The sequence below is a fragment of the Pteropus alecto genome, unplaced genomic scaffold (assembly GCF_000325575.1).
Source record: "Pteropus alecto unplaced genomic scaffold, ASM32557v1 scaffold205, whole genome shotgun sequence".
NCBI lineage: Eukaryota > Metazoa > Chordata > Mammalia > Chiroptera > Pteropodidae > Pteropus > Pteropus alecto.
In genome coordinates, this window is record NW_006436672.1 from 1,256,112 (window position 1) to 1,273,258 (window position 17,147).

Genomic DNA, 17,147 nt, shown 5'->3' on the forward strand with positions numbered 1-17,147 from the left:
ATATATTTTTAATATTACAAAAACGCTAAAAGAAACACGTGATCTAAAATCCGGCTGCAGGTCAGATGTCCGAGCGTGGTGCTAGCACGAGTTAATGATGGGCTCTAACTCTGTCATCAGTTAAAAGAGAAGCTACCTTGGCTCTGGAGATTTTTAGATTCAAATTTTAAATTAAAGGTCAAAGAAAAGCTTCTCAAACATTTATAACTGCACACTTCTTTACCTAGAACTAGTAAAAAAATGAAAAAAAAAAAAATCATCCTCGATTTCCTTAGCAATTTTAGGTTTACGATTGCTATCTAAGCTCTTCCCTGGGAGGAGGTCCTGCTATTTCAGCAGAGCTGGCAGTGTCTTAGGGACAGATATGGGGCTGCAATGCTCGACGTCTCGCAGTTACAGTTGCACAGTAAGAAGTGGTGGTACCCAAATACAGTGGCAGGGGTGGGGCAGAGACAAACACAAAAGCCACCTAACATAAGTTACTGCAGCCCGGCTAACATCAGCGGCAACTTGGTGATGCCTCAAGCATGAACCTAACAATAAGGAGGTTTTCAAACCCTTACTGTCTGACTGTGCCAAAGATTGATTTTCCCAAGGTACAGACAATTCCCAGACCTGACAGTTCTGTGCTGAAACTCACTAAATGACTAAACAAGTCTCTTGTGAATTTTTTTTACAGACCAGACAGCCTAAAGTGTACACCAAAGGTATGCTTGGAGAATACTTAATATAGGACGTTTCCTGCTTTGTTCCACTTGGGGTCAGAATACATCTCTATCTAAAAGTATACTGCAAGAATTGACACAGCATTAAATCAGACAAAAGCTGCCTTTCAAAGCGACTGATGGACGTAGTCGATCTTCTCATTCTTTTCTTAAAGTCACATAAGAGGTTATTTGTGCTAAAATCGTTTTCACTCTGGTAAAAAACAACCTTTAAAAAACCATACAATAAAAGAAAAGGTATTGTGATCGTCTAATTTTGTTTTGACTGGCCATTTAACAAGTCATAAGACAGGCATCAACATTTGTAAGACTCAGAATACTTTCTAAAGTGACTTATCAATGATATATGTTTGCAAAAGATATAAGGTTCATTATTAAAAAGCCAGCAGCAGCATATCACTAGATTCATGCCCTCTGATGAGTCCTCCTGAATTCCGAATAAGCCATTTTTATGGATATAAAATCTTGGACCTTTTGAAAAAGCACTCAGAAAAGGGCCAAAAAAGGGTACTTACAAACCGGAACTGGGGAATGACTGACACCTACCGTTACAAAGTCCAGCATCTCCGTGGTAAAAACACTCAAGCCTGTTAACATATTTTCTTAAACTCAGATTCATAGCAAGCAAGACTGAAATGAACAGAAGCAGCTCTGCTCCCTCAGAAGGGAGCGAGCACCTCGTGCAAAATAAAGACGGGTCGCAAAGCCTCCTTTCATTTGAGCTCCATACCGGTCAACTCTTGCTCATCCATTCTGAAACACGAAGACTTCATAGACATCTCGAGGACTCTGATACACCCATCGTCTGATGCCAAGATCACTTTGTCTGATGTACTCCAGTCCACGTCCAATATCCGAAAGGTCACATTTCTTCCGCTTCTTAAACTGCTCACCATCTGAACCTTCAAGAGTGAATTTGGTTGTCACTTTCAGAAAGCAAAGGAAGATGTTTATCATTCTGAATTACATAATCAAAGAAAGATGGTGCCCATGGCAAAGGCCCAGTGGAAGTTTAAAACTGAACAGTCTTCGGCAAGCAGGCCACATCTTAAGGGTCCCAATAGTGATGACATTAAAAAAAAAAAATTTGTTGAGCTGTCACCTTTGGAGCAGAAATACTGTAAAATGAAAATTTTAAGAAAAAAATTGTTTTGCGTTTGACAAACTCATTATAGTATTCATTTCTGAAAAAGCAGGAAGAAAAAACACAGTTTCTGTGACCATCAGCTTCACCTGCAGTGCACACACGAGGGGCTGAGCCTACCTCTTTAGTATCCCACACTTCAGCTCCATCATTGTACATGGCTATTAATTTCTGGTTTCCTTTACCAGGGGCAAAACGAATCTTCCTCACCCAGCTTCGGTGTGTAGGTATTCCTCTGAGGACAAACAAACACCAAAACACCGACATGAAATAGAGATTGTTTTCTCATCAGCAGAAACTATGTCCATCATCCCTTTCTATTTCCGTTTTTTGATAAGGTCTGGTGACAGGAGAACCACCTTACTTTCTGGGACAAGGGCCGCATCTGACAGAAAGTCTGCCCTTTAACAACAGCTGGAATAACGTCCCAATACCTCTGTGGGGCCACTTGCAGATATGAATGATCCAGAGCTTGGCTCAAGGCCCTTCCTCCCAAGTTCAGTGATAAGAGACCCAAGCGTTCAAACTACAGGCCATGTTTAGTGACCCTGCTTAGCAAGTCACAAGCCTCCACTGGAACTATATCAAGGTTACATTTTTGTTTTTTTAAGCAAATAACAAGACTGCGTTCTTAGCTCATACCTGGATACTCTGCCTTTCAAATCCCAAAAATTTAAATTTCCATCCATATCTCCAAGAACTAACGTATCGCCTTTCCAAGCGATGCAGGTAATACTACCCATACTTCCCTAGAAAAGAACAGAAACAAATACACATAACTTTTGCTATTTACAAGCTGTCATAACAGAGCAATATTTTTTACTTAATAACTGTGATGAAAATAATAAAGATGTTTTAACAAAACTGAGTGATAAATGGTTGTGCTTTATTTACAAATGCCATCAAACACTAACAGGACTGTGGATACTAAGCGCGCCCCAGCATATCGATTCCAACTAATTAGATAGACATTAGTCATCTGAACTAGATTTATAGAGAAGGGCTGTCTTTTGAGAAAGAAATACCTTAAAGAAAAGAAAATTAAAAGACAAAAAAAAGAGAGAGAGAAGGAAAAGAAACTCTTTGCAGAGAGCTCTTGTCTCCAACTTCTCTCTCTCCCGGTAACAGGATAAAGAAATCTACTCCAGGGGAGACTCAGAGCCATTTCATAGCAATTGTGCACCAGTTTTTCTACTGAAAAAGAGGATCCAGAGCTTCACTGGGACCTTCTGGAATAATGCAGGTGAAGAGACACTGTACATTACAGGCACCTGCACAATCTGAATCCACGGAAAGCTTTGCAAAGAAGTTACACACAGAAACACAAACGTAAGGATTACACTACTGTAATGACTCTAAGCCGGGGAAGAAAGGAGACTGCAGCTGTAGCAGATGCGGGAGGCTGTGGGACGGAAGCCTGGGAGCCTGGGCTCAGGAGTCTGCTGCCTGGACTTGAATCTAAGCTTTAACGCTTAATTTGTTGTGTGATTCAGGACACGCTCACTTAATCTCTGCGTCTTGGATTTTTATCATCCATGAAGCAGGGTAAGCTCATGAAACTTGAGGAGTTCCCATTAGCATTAATAAATGTAAAGAGGTAAAGGCCTTAAAACAATGCCTGTCACACAGTAAACAGTCATTACACCGTTAGCTACTAAATGACATTACTGCTCAATTACTTCTCTACTTATTAAAAGAAATCTTATTTCTGCAGTTACGGAACAATATAAAAATTCACATTTAGTTGGCAAGGTACCCATAGTAAGGGGTAGGAAAGCTCCAGGTACTGCCAAATTGACTATTAGACTAGCACATATGCCAAATACTGCATAAATCCTAGTGGCAGTCAAGAAACAAAAGAAAAACTACATTAAAAGTGAGTATTTTAATGGAGTCAAGAAAATAAAACATTTAGAATGTTAAATAAATAGAATTACAATACGAAGCAACACACCAAAATCTTATTTCTATTCTCTTGACCATATTACCACAATGTTTAATTAAGAATTTGCCTTTAAATTTACTTTTTAGTCTTGAAAACTTTCACATTTTATAATCATACTTTCTAGTTTCTAAAAATTAGAATATTAAAGTCTAAATTAGCCCAGAAATCAGTGTTATCGGCTTAGAATGACAAGGGATGTATTAATATAACTGTACCATTAAACATTCTAGATCTTTCCACCTAAGAGTCTATGATGGGATACAAGCCACATGGAGATACCAAGATGCATTCAGAGGATGGCCACATCCTTGATTTGTGGCTCCAGATAATCCCAAGAGAATCAACGTAAGATTAAAACTCAATTGTGTATTAGTAGTTGACAATGACATGTTGCCTAGATGTAAGATATGATGTTCAAAAGATCAGAAGCAAAGCAGAGATATTCTTTCTTGGCCACTGTTCCAGCTTTCTGAATTAAGGCAGTCAACTGTAGACTCTCCATGTGACCATAATTTAAAATATGCCAACTCTTCCTCTTCTATCATTTTTATATACTTTATAGTTATGGGGCCGAATCCAGAGGGAAAGTTTCCACTCAAAACAAATGTTTAATAATTTACATTTGAGAGGAGATAACATAAATAATGGATTAAAATAAGCAAACAAAACCTCTGCCTAAATTCTACATTATAATCCCTAGACCATTTTAATTATAGAAAAAAAAAAAAGCAAACCCGTTCCTCTTATATTATACAACAGAAGCTCAATTCCCTTTCCCTAAAAATAATCTGCTCTAAAATGTATACTAATTTCACTGGAGAGGCTGGATCCTTATTACTTGATAGACTGGTCATTCCTTGAGGAAGCTGCTTCTAGCTGTGGCAGGCAGAGTAGAGACTTGCTCATCCTGACTTCAGACCTTCACAAAAAGACTTAGAATCTTAAAAGATGTAAGGCTCATTTATCATCGTGCAAGAAGCACCTATAAAGTGGAAAACTCGTGTCGATGTCCAAAAATTTTAAACTATTTGGGGCGGGGGGTAGAAGTGGGGGGAACTGGCATCTCAAAAATTACTGGATTGTTTCTACATTCTACTCTCCAATGTGAAGTGATTGGAAAAGTCACTGAGCTGTCTGAGTGGCACTAGAAGAGCTCAGATGGAGTCGCCCCTGGGTTCTAAAGGAGGGGGCTCAATATAGCACCAAGAGAGCAAAGTGATTTCTCCGAAGGACAGCCACGTTACACTGCGACTCGTTCGTCTGCACTTCTAACAATTTTTCTTTCTACACACTTAAAGTTAGGTTAATTTTTCTATTTATTTAATTACCAAATATCAGTCTTTCCAATTTGCATTATTATTTTCATCCTTTCAAACTGGTAAAAATTTTTGGCAACACTGGATATAGTTCAAAATAGACGTCTCAGATATGACTTGTTCTATATAATAGCAAAAATGAAATTAGAGTTTGAAGAGCACTCTTGCAGGTCAGTTTCTATTTTTAGAAGTGAAGTTGTCTGAATGCCCTCAATTCTTCTGTAGTTGTTGATAAGGAAGATGTGGCAGCCAGCCTCTAAGAGGCCTCCAGTGATTCTGCCTTTTGGTATTCATGTCCCTTGGTAGTCACCTCCCACAATGAAAAGGGCTGACCTGTGAGCCACTAGGATTCTGCAGAAATGACAAAGTGTGACATCTAAAACTAGGTCCTAAAAGACACTGCAGCTTTCTTTGCAGTCTTTCTTGAATCGCTCACTCTGCAGGAAGCCAGAGTTATGTCGTGAGGACACTCAGACAGCCCCATGGAGAGGTCCACGTGCAGAAGAACTAAGGCCTCTCATCAACGGGCAGCATTACTGTGCAATGGCCACTAAATAAGCCATCTTGGAAGGGGACCCGTCAGCATCCTGACTGCCACCCCCACCAGCATCCTGACTGCAACCTCATGAGACCCTGAGCCACCTGTAAAATACTGGAGTGACAGTTGACCAAAACATTCTATTTTTAGATGAAAATTTTAGATAAATATATTTTAAGAAATAGCAATATTAGTTAACAAAAACATTTTCTTAATCTATCCATTAAAAACAACGTGTGAGATACACACTGACACAAATTAACTACAAAACCTCAAAGTGTTCTATAAGGCCGTAAGAAAGATATATATAAATTAGTAAATATTAATGATACTATTACACTCACAACATGATTACAATGATCCCAAAATACCAGATTCTAAATCAAATCCTCCGGGGTAATTAATGCCTGAAATGGAAAGTGGAGAGACACTGGGGCCAGAGAGACAAACCTGAGTTTAGAACTGCCTTGTCACTATGCTGGGTAACCTTGGAAAGTGAATTATTCTCCTTTGTCGTAGATAAAATGGAAATAATTCCTCATGGATTATTATGGGGATAAATATGAGTATCACACCATAAGTATTTAATCAAAGTAGTTACAATGCTATTCTCTAAGCAGTATGGGACACGTTTAATCAATAATAATATCTCCTTTAAGTAGCAAAGTTTATTTACATTTAATTTTTCTGAAATAGCTTTCCAACTTAACTATGGCTTCACTGGATATGCAACCAACAAAATCTTTCATAAGAACTCTTAATAAAGATTTAACCAAGGGTTGAACGCACGTCTGGTGGAATCCGAGCACTATCTTTCACCGAGTTTCCTTCAACAGTGAGATGATAAACTTGGCCGTCATTATCGGTAAATACAAAATGCTCCCGGGCAGAGATGTTCTGGCTGAGTTCAGATTTACTTTCCGCTTCCTGCAACAAGCTTTGGGATAGAGAGAAATAAGATAAAGACGTTTCATTTCCTTAGAGTGACACCCGTAATGAATTAACTCACTCAAAACAGAGATGCATTAACAAGAGGGCCAAGACCATCGTAAAAAAAGACTGAAACTAATTTTTGGCCAGCTAATCACAGGATGACACAAACTGCCCCCAAACGGCAACACCACGAGGGCATTCACCCCATGAGAGGGGCAGCGAGCGCTCGGGCTTCACACAAGAGACCACTCTGCAGAAGACCTCCTTCTGCAGGAGACCCCCCTGCCATCTCTACTGCAGAACTCTCCTCACCAGAAGCGAGTGAGCCCCCCACCCCGCCCCGCAGCCCACCGTGTTCGCTAATGTTCTTTTATTTGTAAAACTGGTGGAGGAGGGAGACAATACACAAATTTAGAATTCTCCACACATTTTCTTTGGTGTACATAAATGACAATGTGATCTCTCAGTATGATCAGGCTGCGTTCATTTGAATTTCAGAAGCTGAAGTTTATGGAACAGTAGGGCACTGAGAATGATCATTTCACTGCTGGAAGCTGACGTGTAGATGTCCCTGTGTGAATTACTGGCTGCACTAAGCAATGCAATAATAGTCAAATTCACTCTTCAGGAATCTAGGTACGCACTAAAACACCGAACAACGTATGTTCAAAAGCAGTCTGCAACCGCTTCTAGGGATGCCTTCTGTTTGACACTTGTCAAGTTCCCAACCATGACGCAAATGCCACATGCCAGTGGCAGGAAACAGTGCACGGCACCTGATCACAGATGACTCGGCGATGCTCAGCTCAGTATCTGAGACCACAGTCTGGCGGGCCATGGCCTCTCGGGTGGCCAGTTGCTTCTTTCTCAGGCTCTTCAAGTTGTGAGATGGTGACCACTCCTGTGAAGCAAAGACAGACACACCTAGAAGTGCTTAGTTTTCTTCTGTCAAGAATCCTTCTAGAACAGCTGGGCACACTCACCACTGCCCAGCATCACTTATGACCATGCATGAATGCACACTTTGTTCTTAGGTTTTATTTATAGAAAGGCTGAATGAATGCATTTTAATTAGCGCTTAAGGTAGGAGAATTTAATAATCTACCTCTACCTCCTGCTACCTCTTATCCTTAATTAGGCTTTTAAGGTGAAAGAGTTTAATGGCAAACGTCTAAAAAGTCTAACCTTTGGATGCTTTCTTTTTTTACAAAACAGAAATAATAAATTCAATTATGGTACCTTCTATTTCCTCCCTCTACCCCTCCTGCTAGGTGCACAGGGTGAGATGATCATGTTCCTTCAATCATGGCCCATTGTCAGCCACAGTCCACCTCAAACCTCTCATTGCATTTATTTTTTCTTTTATATTCCCACCTATTTAATATATCCTCTCATATATATAAATTCTTAACATGTAGTTATCTTACATGCATGTGTTTGTAACTTACATAAATAATACTGTGCTACCGATCTCATTCTATTTCTAACCTTTTCACTTAGCACAGAGTATCTAAGTTCCGTCTCTGTTGTTTTTGCATGCTCTATAATGCTCCACGGTGCATCCACCCATTTTCAGTCTGTCTGTTCTCTCAGCAAAGGACACCCAGATTGCCTCCAAACTCTCATGACAAACAGCACTGCAATCAATATCCTCACAGAAGTTCCTTTATGACTGTAAGCTGAACAGCTGGAGCACAGAGGATGTCTGTGTTTGCGTAAGTGCTGTTAGAATGGCTTCGTTGGTCTCCATTCCTATCAACAGCACATATTCCTGTAGCCCATATTATACTCACATCTGATGCTATCTGGTTTTCCAATTCCTGTTAGTTTAAAAGATGTATCATGGTCATTTTATATGACACATCTCTAAAAACTGATAAGTTTGAATATTTCTTCATATGCTGGTTGGCCTTTTACGTTTCTCTGGTATTCATTAATTGCTCACATACTTTGTCCATCTTCCCATTGAGTTCCTGACTTATTATGTGCAGAGTTCCCATAATACTAATCCCCTAGGCAGGGGTCCCCAATCCCCAGGCTGCACACCGGTACCAGTCTGTGGCCTGTTAGGAACCAGGCCACAAAGCAGGAGGTGAGCAGCAGGTGAGCAAGCAAAGCTTCATCTGTATCCGCAGCCGCTCCCCAGTGCTAGCATCACCGCCTCGACTCCTCCTAGATCATCAAACATTTGATTCTCATAGGAGCACTGGTCCCTGGTGCCAAAAAGGTAGGGGACCATTGCGCTAGGGATTAGTTAGTCCCTTGTCAGTCGTAGACATTGGAAAATTTCTTTTTCAAATTTGTCTTCCATATATAACATTGACATTGGTGTCCTTCATTTAACAGAAAATATCGATCTTTATGTAATGAAATGTATTAATTTTTTGCCTTTTGGTTTGAGCTTCTGATGTCCTCTCCTGCCACTAGAACACATAAATATTCTTCTATACTTGATTATGTAATTTTATAGTTTTACTTTTTTACATTTAGGTCTTTAATCTTGTGGAGCCCACCTCTGAATATGGTATTAGGTAGACTCAGTATTTCCCCTCCATAAAGTGAGAGTTTTCTCAAGACTTCTTACTAAATGGTCCGTCCTGCCCCATAGATTTGTGTGCTCCTTCACCGTACACCAAATATTCATGGGACTGCTAAGGAGCTCTTTATGGTTTTAGTCCATTTCCTGTTCTTGGTCCAATGACATTGCTTTCATTTCTCTGGTTTTGTAATATAAACTCTTAACAGGTAGAGCAGGCCCCACTCCCACCTCTCACATTACTCCTCTTTTTTCAGGGCTGACTTAGCTATTACGACCTTTACTCTTTCATAAACATTTGAGAATATGTTTATAATGTTCCTCAAAATAGCTAAATAGCATTTTAATTAGAATTGTACTAATATTACCTTAACTCATCCAAGAAAATACGAGTTACCGCCATTTATTTAGATCTTCACTGAACACGCATTTTAAGAAAATACACGACAGTAATAATTTCAATTCAAGCTAAAGAAAAATGTTCACCACATATGTACATACCTAATCAACTACTTAGTTCTTCGACTGTAACTTACCAAAGCAGTTATTGCAGGGAAGTTTTTGGACATTTCTCTAAGAATGGTACAAGTCCTAACATCCCATAACTCCAGGGGTTTGTCTTTGAATACAACTGCCAAATACTGCCTAAAATAAACAAAATTACTAAATTAGCCCCTTTTTGCAAGATTTTTACCATACCAAGTACAAATAAGAATTTCAGTAAATCAGAAAACTCAGATGACACATTCTAAACACAGACAACTTAAACTAACATTTAGCCCTGTGATCAGCAGTCTTAAGAAGGAAATGCTTTAAGATGACCAAACAGCCAAACAGCCACCCTCGGGCAAGGAGCCCAGCTCGGAAGGAGCCATGCGGAACGGCAAGGGTGCACATCCTGGTGCCACGACTTATGGCAACATCCTGAGGCTCGATTTTCTCATACGTCACAACCTGCCTCTCCTGCCTCGATGGACTGATTATGGTAAAATTATGAGAAAAAGTATGTAACGTTTCTGTAGGGTAACACTGAGGAAATGTGACAGAGCAGATTCCTGTATTTGGTGTGTCAGAGGACTCAGGTTCACCCACTCGGGCCAAGTCTGCCACTTTATAATTATGTGGCCTCAGGCAAACCATGTAACTTTTTTGAGTTTTATTTTACTTACCTTTAAGATGGTGTTAATAACACCTGTCTTGCCTACCTCACTAAATAATATAAGGATAAAAAAACAAAGACAGCACATATAAAAGAAATTAAAATTTTTATAAACCATAATGGCTTATACAAATGCAACATACTACAATTTTAATTATATCTAACATAAAGGTATGTATGTAAATAATATAAGACAGAATATAGTAAATGCTATAAAGATTCATTATGAAAGAAGAGATTAATTTGGACACTAGGGAAATGGCATTCTAGGCGGAATTACAAATGTGACAAGTGACCGAAGACAGGAAAGGACACAGCATGTCTGGGAAAACATGCTACCTACAATGCAGAGTATGCAAGAGCAATCGGCATGAGGAGGAGGATTAAAATGTGAGTGTTGGATCACATTATAAAAGACCCAAAACATCCTCACATGCCATGCCAGGGCAGGCAGAAATTTACTGTGTACAGAACAGTAGATTGCTGAAGGACTGGAAGTAAGGGGTAATGTGATCAGTTGTTTTAGATTTACTGATTCACAGGCATATGTGGGGTCACGACTGACTGAAACAGAAGAGACCAGACCCCAAACAGTTTAACTGAGCAACTCTCTAACTTTAATCTCAGACTGCTTCACATTTTCAAACATGACTGATGAACTCCCCCAAAGAACTTTAGTTTATATGGGTTATATCAATTGATATTTTGCATCTGAGAAATCAAGCCTAATAAGCTAAAAACTATCTTTATTAATTCATTTAAAATAAAAAAGTAGAAAATAACTAGCAACATGGTTGATTTAAACGTAAGCTGTATTGATAATTACATGAAATATAAATAAACACCGCAGTGAAAAACAGATTGTCAGAGCAAATAGAAAAACAAGCCCCAATTATATGCCGTCTACAAGAAATCAACTTTAAATATAAAGACACAGATAAGTTATAAGTAAAGTGCTGAGAAAAGATATATCATGCAAACACTAATCAAAAGAAAGATGGAGTGGTTATACTAATCAGACAAATCAGACCGACTTCTGTACAAAGAAAAGGACCGAAACAAATAGAATATTTTAGAATGATAAAGTCAATTAATCAAAAGGACAGAACAATAACAGATAAGTATGAACCTAGTAACAGAGGTTTAAAACACCCAAAGCAAGAACCTGAGTTCTTCAAAAAATAAATAAATAAATCCATAAATAAAGTTCAAGATATTAACACTTATCTCTCAGTAATAGAAGAGAAAAGCAGGAAGAAAACCAGTAAAAATACAAAAGAATATAATAAACCAACTTGAACTGACATTTATGGAATAGTCTAACCAATAACAGAAGAATACACAATATTTGCAAGTGCACATGGAACATTCACTAAGACAGATCATATTCTAGGCCATTTAACAATCACATTAAATTTAAAAAGACTGAAATAATATAAAATATGCTTTGACCCTAACAGAAACTAAAAATTAATAGAAAAATATCTGAAAAAACCCTAAGTATTTTGAAATTAAACAATGTATTTATAAATATTGCATGGAAATTTAAAAACATTATAAAGTAAATTTAAAAAGAAGCTTGCCATATCAATAAATTGTAGGGTTCAGGAAAAGTAGTACTTATATAGCATTAAATGCTTCATCATAAATTTTAAAAAAAGACCGTAATTCAAATATCTAAAGTTCTATCTTAAGAAACCAGAAAAAGAACATATTAAACCCAAAGCAAGCAGAAAAAAAAAAAGATAAGCATGGTAGTTAATGTAACAGAAAATAGAAAACTATTAAAAAAAAAATCAAAGAAACCAAAGAAGTTCTTTGAAAAGATCAATAAAATTGACACAATTTATTGACATCAGGAATGAAAGAGACATCACTCAGATCAAACAGATATTCAAAGAATGAGAATATTATGAACAAGTTTATATCAATATATTCAACAACTTCAATGAAATAAACAGATTACCTGAAAGACACCAACTACCAAAGTTCCCTGATAAACAAAACAAGAAGCCTAAATAGCTCCATAGCTATGAAAGAAATTGAATTTGTCCTGAAAAACTTTTCCACAAAGAAAATTCTAGGTCCAGATGGGCTTCCTTCCTATTAAAGGAAGAAATATCGATTCTATATAAACTCATCCAGAAAAAAAAAAAAGGAAGGAATATGTCACAACTCATTGTGCAAGGTCAACATTACTCTGATTCTGAAACCGGATAAAGATATTACACAAAAACTAGCCCAATATCTTTCATGGACATAGATGTAAAAGTCCTTAGTAAAATATTAGCATATCAAGCCCTGCAATGTACCAGAATATTAGTAAATCAAATCCAGTAATATATGATGACCAAGTGGAGTTTATCCCAAGAATGTAAAGTTGGTTTAACATTTGAAAAATCAATCAGTGTAATTCATCCTATTAGCCAATTTAAAGAACAAAATAAAAACACACCATATGATGATGTCCATGAAGGCAGAAAAAGCATCTGACAAATTCAATACCCATTTAATGATACAAAGTTTCAGCAAACTAGGACTAGAAAACTTCCTCAACCCAACAAAGGGCATCTACAAAAAATCTACAGCTAATGTTATATTTAATGTTAAAGACTGAATACTTTCTCCATAAGGTCCAGACACAGAGCAAAGATATCAGTTCTCATCGCTTCCAATTCAACCTGGTACTGGAGGTCCTAACCACTGAAGCAAAGCAAGGCAAAAGAAAAAAAAAAAGAAAAAAAAAAAGGCCTATAGACTAGAAAGAAAGACATAGAAGCATCTTTACAGCAAACAATACGATGTGTCTATATAGAATATCAACAAAAATACTACTAAAATAATTAAGTTTAGCATGGTCGAAAGGTCAATATAGAAAAAAATTAACTATTTCAGTGTACAAGTAATAAATAATTGGAAGTCAAAATTAAAAAAAGAAAAAACACTTAAAATAACATCAAAGAAAAAACAGAAAATAATTAACAAATGATTTGTAAGACCTATACACTGAAAACCACAAAAGATTACTGAAATTAAAGAAGACCTAAGCAGGTGAAGAGATTCATCATTTCGTGGATCACAAAACTTACGATGAGACTTCTTCCCTACCTTAATCTATGGAATCAATGCAACCCAATCAAAATCCTAGGAAACCTCTTTTGGTAAAACTAATAATTGATTCTAAAATGTATGAGGAAAATGCAAAGAACCTAGAAATGCTAAAGAAAATTTGAGAGCTATTTTAGAGAACTTGCTCTTTTCTTTGATCTTCTGATTGGTTTTTATTCAGTTTCTATTTTTAATAATCCACCTTTACATGCATTTTCCTTTGGAACAAAAAAACTAAAAAACTTACGGGAACTAAAATGGGTATAAATTATAAAGTAAATGAATTCTTTAAGTCAATGAACCCATGTCGAGGTGGAAGTGCTTCAGAATTTCACCAGATAATCTTCCTAGTGGGCAAAAGACATTTATATCAATGTAGCTAAAGCAGAACAAAACAGGGTTGCTGGTTTTACCAATGTAATGAAATGTTAAGATCCATACAAATGTTACATTTTTCAGAAGTGGAGCATTAACAGCAATAGCAACTTAATTCTGTCATCAAAATGTTTTCTTTGATATGGCTGCATATCACCATTTGCAATCACTAAGAAATTCTATATGCATTCTAGCATATTCTCAGTTTCTTAAAAAAAAAAAATCCTTGAGATTCCATTGTGATAATACAATAGATTTTTTTAGGTTGACACTTACTTCAAATGTGATACTTTAATCATTTCGATGGGCGATTCATCATTGCCTCGTTCACCCCGAAAAGCAATGCTCCTGCCTTTAATTGCAAATATTCGAGCATGTGAAAACAGCACAAAAAACATGCAAGAAGCTAAATCAACATTATTTGACCAGTGCTGCCCTCTATCCTCCCATTCATTCGTCCATCTGCTTCTCAGCTGTTTCTAATACTCTAAACTCAGAAAGTATTCTCCAAAGTATTATAAGTTAAAGACCAATAATATATTATTTATATTCAAATGTCTACTTTATAAAAAGATATTTTCACTTGCTATAGAGTTCTTGAATTCTTTCTATGGTTTCTTTCAAATAATTTAATTTAAAAAATTTAGAAATATCAATTTCTAAAGTTTAAATGCATTTATGGGAGAGCAACTGTCTACTGTAAAAACTACTGATCTGTTTAAATATAAACATTCCCATGCTTAAGAATGCTAACTAGAGGGACAAACGCTAACAGATATTTAAGATTTCTTGTCTCATGTGCAAAATACTCAACTAAAATATTTTGGCATGTTCCTATCAAAAGGTCTCTATAAACTAAAATTGGGGACTGATAAGAATTAGTTAGCTGCCCAAGAAGCTAAATGATTTTCTCTAATTTAAAAAATACAAATTCTACCTTATGCTTGAACAAATATTTTAATATATTTACCTTGGTTTTTATTTACATTAAACAAAAGAGAGAACACATTCAATTTAAAGATAACTGGAAGAGGCCTACATCCTCCCTGCTCTTCACGGGCATCAAATGGAATCTCACTATTAGTATGTGCCAGATACTCCACATCCTTTCCTGACTCTGTGAGTCTGCCAACCTCCTTAGAAGACAAGGCTATAGAAGTATAATCTATGAACTCAAATGTCCCACTTAAAAAGGTCAGTAATTATTATTTAGAAATTTGTTCCTCAAAAATAAATTTGTAGAAGACAGATTTTAAGTTATCTAAAATTCCTGAACTTGAGCTGACTGAAAAAAGTGAACAGGGATTTTTTTAGTGAATGACAAGAGCAAATACCATATCATATCTGGGCTCCCACGTAACTAGAAACACCAGTGCATTTGTTGGCAAATCAGAAATCTGGGATAGAGGTTGCTGGGCAGGTCAATTCCAATGAAACTAGAGCAGCACTGGTCTAAGGTGGGGCTAATTCCTTGAGGTTTAGTAACAAACTGAAAAGTACGCTAGTTGTTCTCAACTACATCTACATTGGAAATATAAATGGAGAATATAAGGAAGCAACCATACGTGGGATTTATTACACATTACACATTCAAACACATCTTCTTGGTTAAAACCACCTACGTGTATTTATACTGCTATGCCATTTTAAAGAAACCACAATTTTGAAAAAAAAAATTTATTTGAAATCACTGCACATGCCATAAAATAATTTGAAATACTCACCTTTTCTATTTTCAAGTTTTTCATTTTAAAATTCATTGGGTTGTAGGTTTAACAATTCTGAACAAGCTACTTTATTGGAATATTTCTTATTGCAGTCTTTAAACTTCCAAATTAAATTTCCCCTATTCAGTTCACCCAGAGACTATCAAAAGCTTTAAATTTTAGCATTTAAAACAATCCATATTATAAGTTTTTTAAGGGTTTCCTAAAAGTCCAAAATTTCAAACTAGATTCTAATGAATTTGAACTAAAAAGATTTGTTTTAAAACTGTACTTTTGGTTAACTATAACAATGTACTTAAAAGAAGAACTGATATCTTATTTATTTATGAATCTGTCTGTTCAGGCTAATGGTATTCAATTTTACCATACAATTGTGTTAACATAATTTGCATACAATGATGAGTCTTTTCTAGGGCAATTATTACAGAACAAAAAATAAATAAATAAACAGAATACAAGAAAAAAAGTACTTTGGAACGTGTTAATAAATGACAACATCTTTGATCAATATAACAAACCATTTTGAATCTTTTAATAGATTAAACACACAAACCTGTTGGAAGATCAACCAGCTGAAGTTCATTTCTCACTAATCCCATATTGTTTGGTATTGAGGTAGCAAAAGAAAGAAAACCAGTCAAACTCGTCCATTCAATGCCCCTGTAATGAGAAGTTTGTAAACAAAGATTAATCTAATACCCTTTTGATTAAAAAATTAATTTAAAAAAAAATTTTCCTAAGACCTAAATTTTATTAAGAAATAATATTAATATGACCTTATTTCAGACTATATTACCATACATTTCTAACATATATGAAATTACTTCTAATTAAAACTTTATCTCCAAATGTAATGACAAGGTAGTTTTGTTACTGGTATTTAAAGCAGAATTAAAATAACTATTAAAATCTGGCAAAGGAGAGTCACATAACAGTAGTTGCTGAATATTCTGTTGCTTAAAAACAAGTGGTATAGAAATATCCTAAGTCAACTGCTTAAAGTTGAGCACACTCAGGAATTTTATCAAATTTTATCAAAATTCTTGGTTAGGAAGCAGAAATTCCCGAAACAAACAATACAAACTAAGCAGTCGGATTTGGAAGTGGCCGAAAGTTCCAAATCATAAATCAATTAGGGAAAAAGCACAAAGGAAAAATCACAAAGAAAAAGACATGCTGATAAGACAGTAACCTATCCCAATGCCCGTGGAGTCTCCTTTATGTGGGACTGATCACAGGTGAGTCCATGTTTTTTCCCCACGAACATAACTGGAGTATTCACCATCATGGCTTGCAGAGAATGGAAGGGGAAGGCAGGGACACTGGACAAGTAGACCATCAGAATCATAACAAGAAGTGAGACACACTGTACTACCACCCTGTGTTGCTTAAAAGGCAATAGAGGCTGGTGGGGAAGGAAATCTAAACCTCTGTTCCACATGTACTTGCTCACGAGCATTTAAGGGACAAGCATTTTCACCATCCTGTCTATGGTCGCTTTCATGATACAATGGCAGAGTTGAGCAGTTCTAACATTTAGTTTTATATTTAAAGTTATTTCTTTAAATATAAAATTGTACATTTTATATTTAATTAATATAGTATTAATTATAATACTATAATTGAAATCAGATGAGGCTG

At 36.3% G+C, this 17,147-nt stretch overlaps 1 protein-coding gene across 1 annotated transcript in view; it reads right to left on the reverse strand.

Moving 5' to 3' along the window:
* Nucleotides 1-17,147, reverse strand: part of WDR11 (WD repeat domain 11) — a 54,024-nt gene that overhangs the window by 14,328 nt on the left and 22,549 nt on the right. Inside the window, exons 13-20 of the mRNA XM_006913510.3 lie at nucleotides 16,060-16,166; nucleotides 14,056-14,131; nucleotides 9,674-9,782; nucleotides 7,378-7,502; nucleotides 6,458-6,605; nucleotides 2,512-2,618; nucleotides 1,990-2,104; nucleotides 1,456-1,627 (exon numbers count right to left, since the gene is read on the reverse strand). Coding sequence (XP_006913572.1) covers nucleotides 1,456-1,627; nucleotides 1,990-2,104; nucleotides 2,512-2,618; nucleotides 6,458-6,605; nucleotides 7,378-7,502; nucleotides 9,674-9,782; nucleotides 14,056-14,131; nucleotides 16,060-16,166 — 959 coding nt within the window. The remainder of the gene's footprint in view (nucleotides 1-1,455; nucleotides 1,628-1,989; nucleotides 2,105-2,511; nucleotides 2,619-6,457; nucleotides 6,606-7,377; nucleotides 7,503-9,673; nucleotides 9,783-14,055; nucleotides 14,132-16,059; nucleotides 16,167-17,147) is intronic.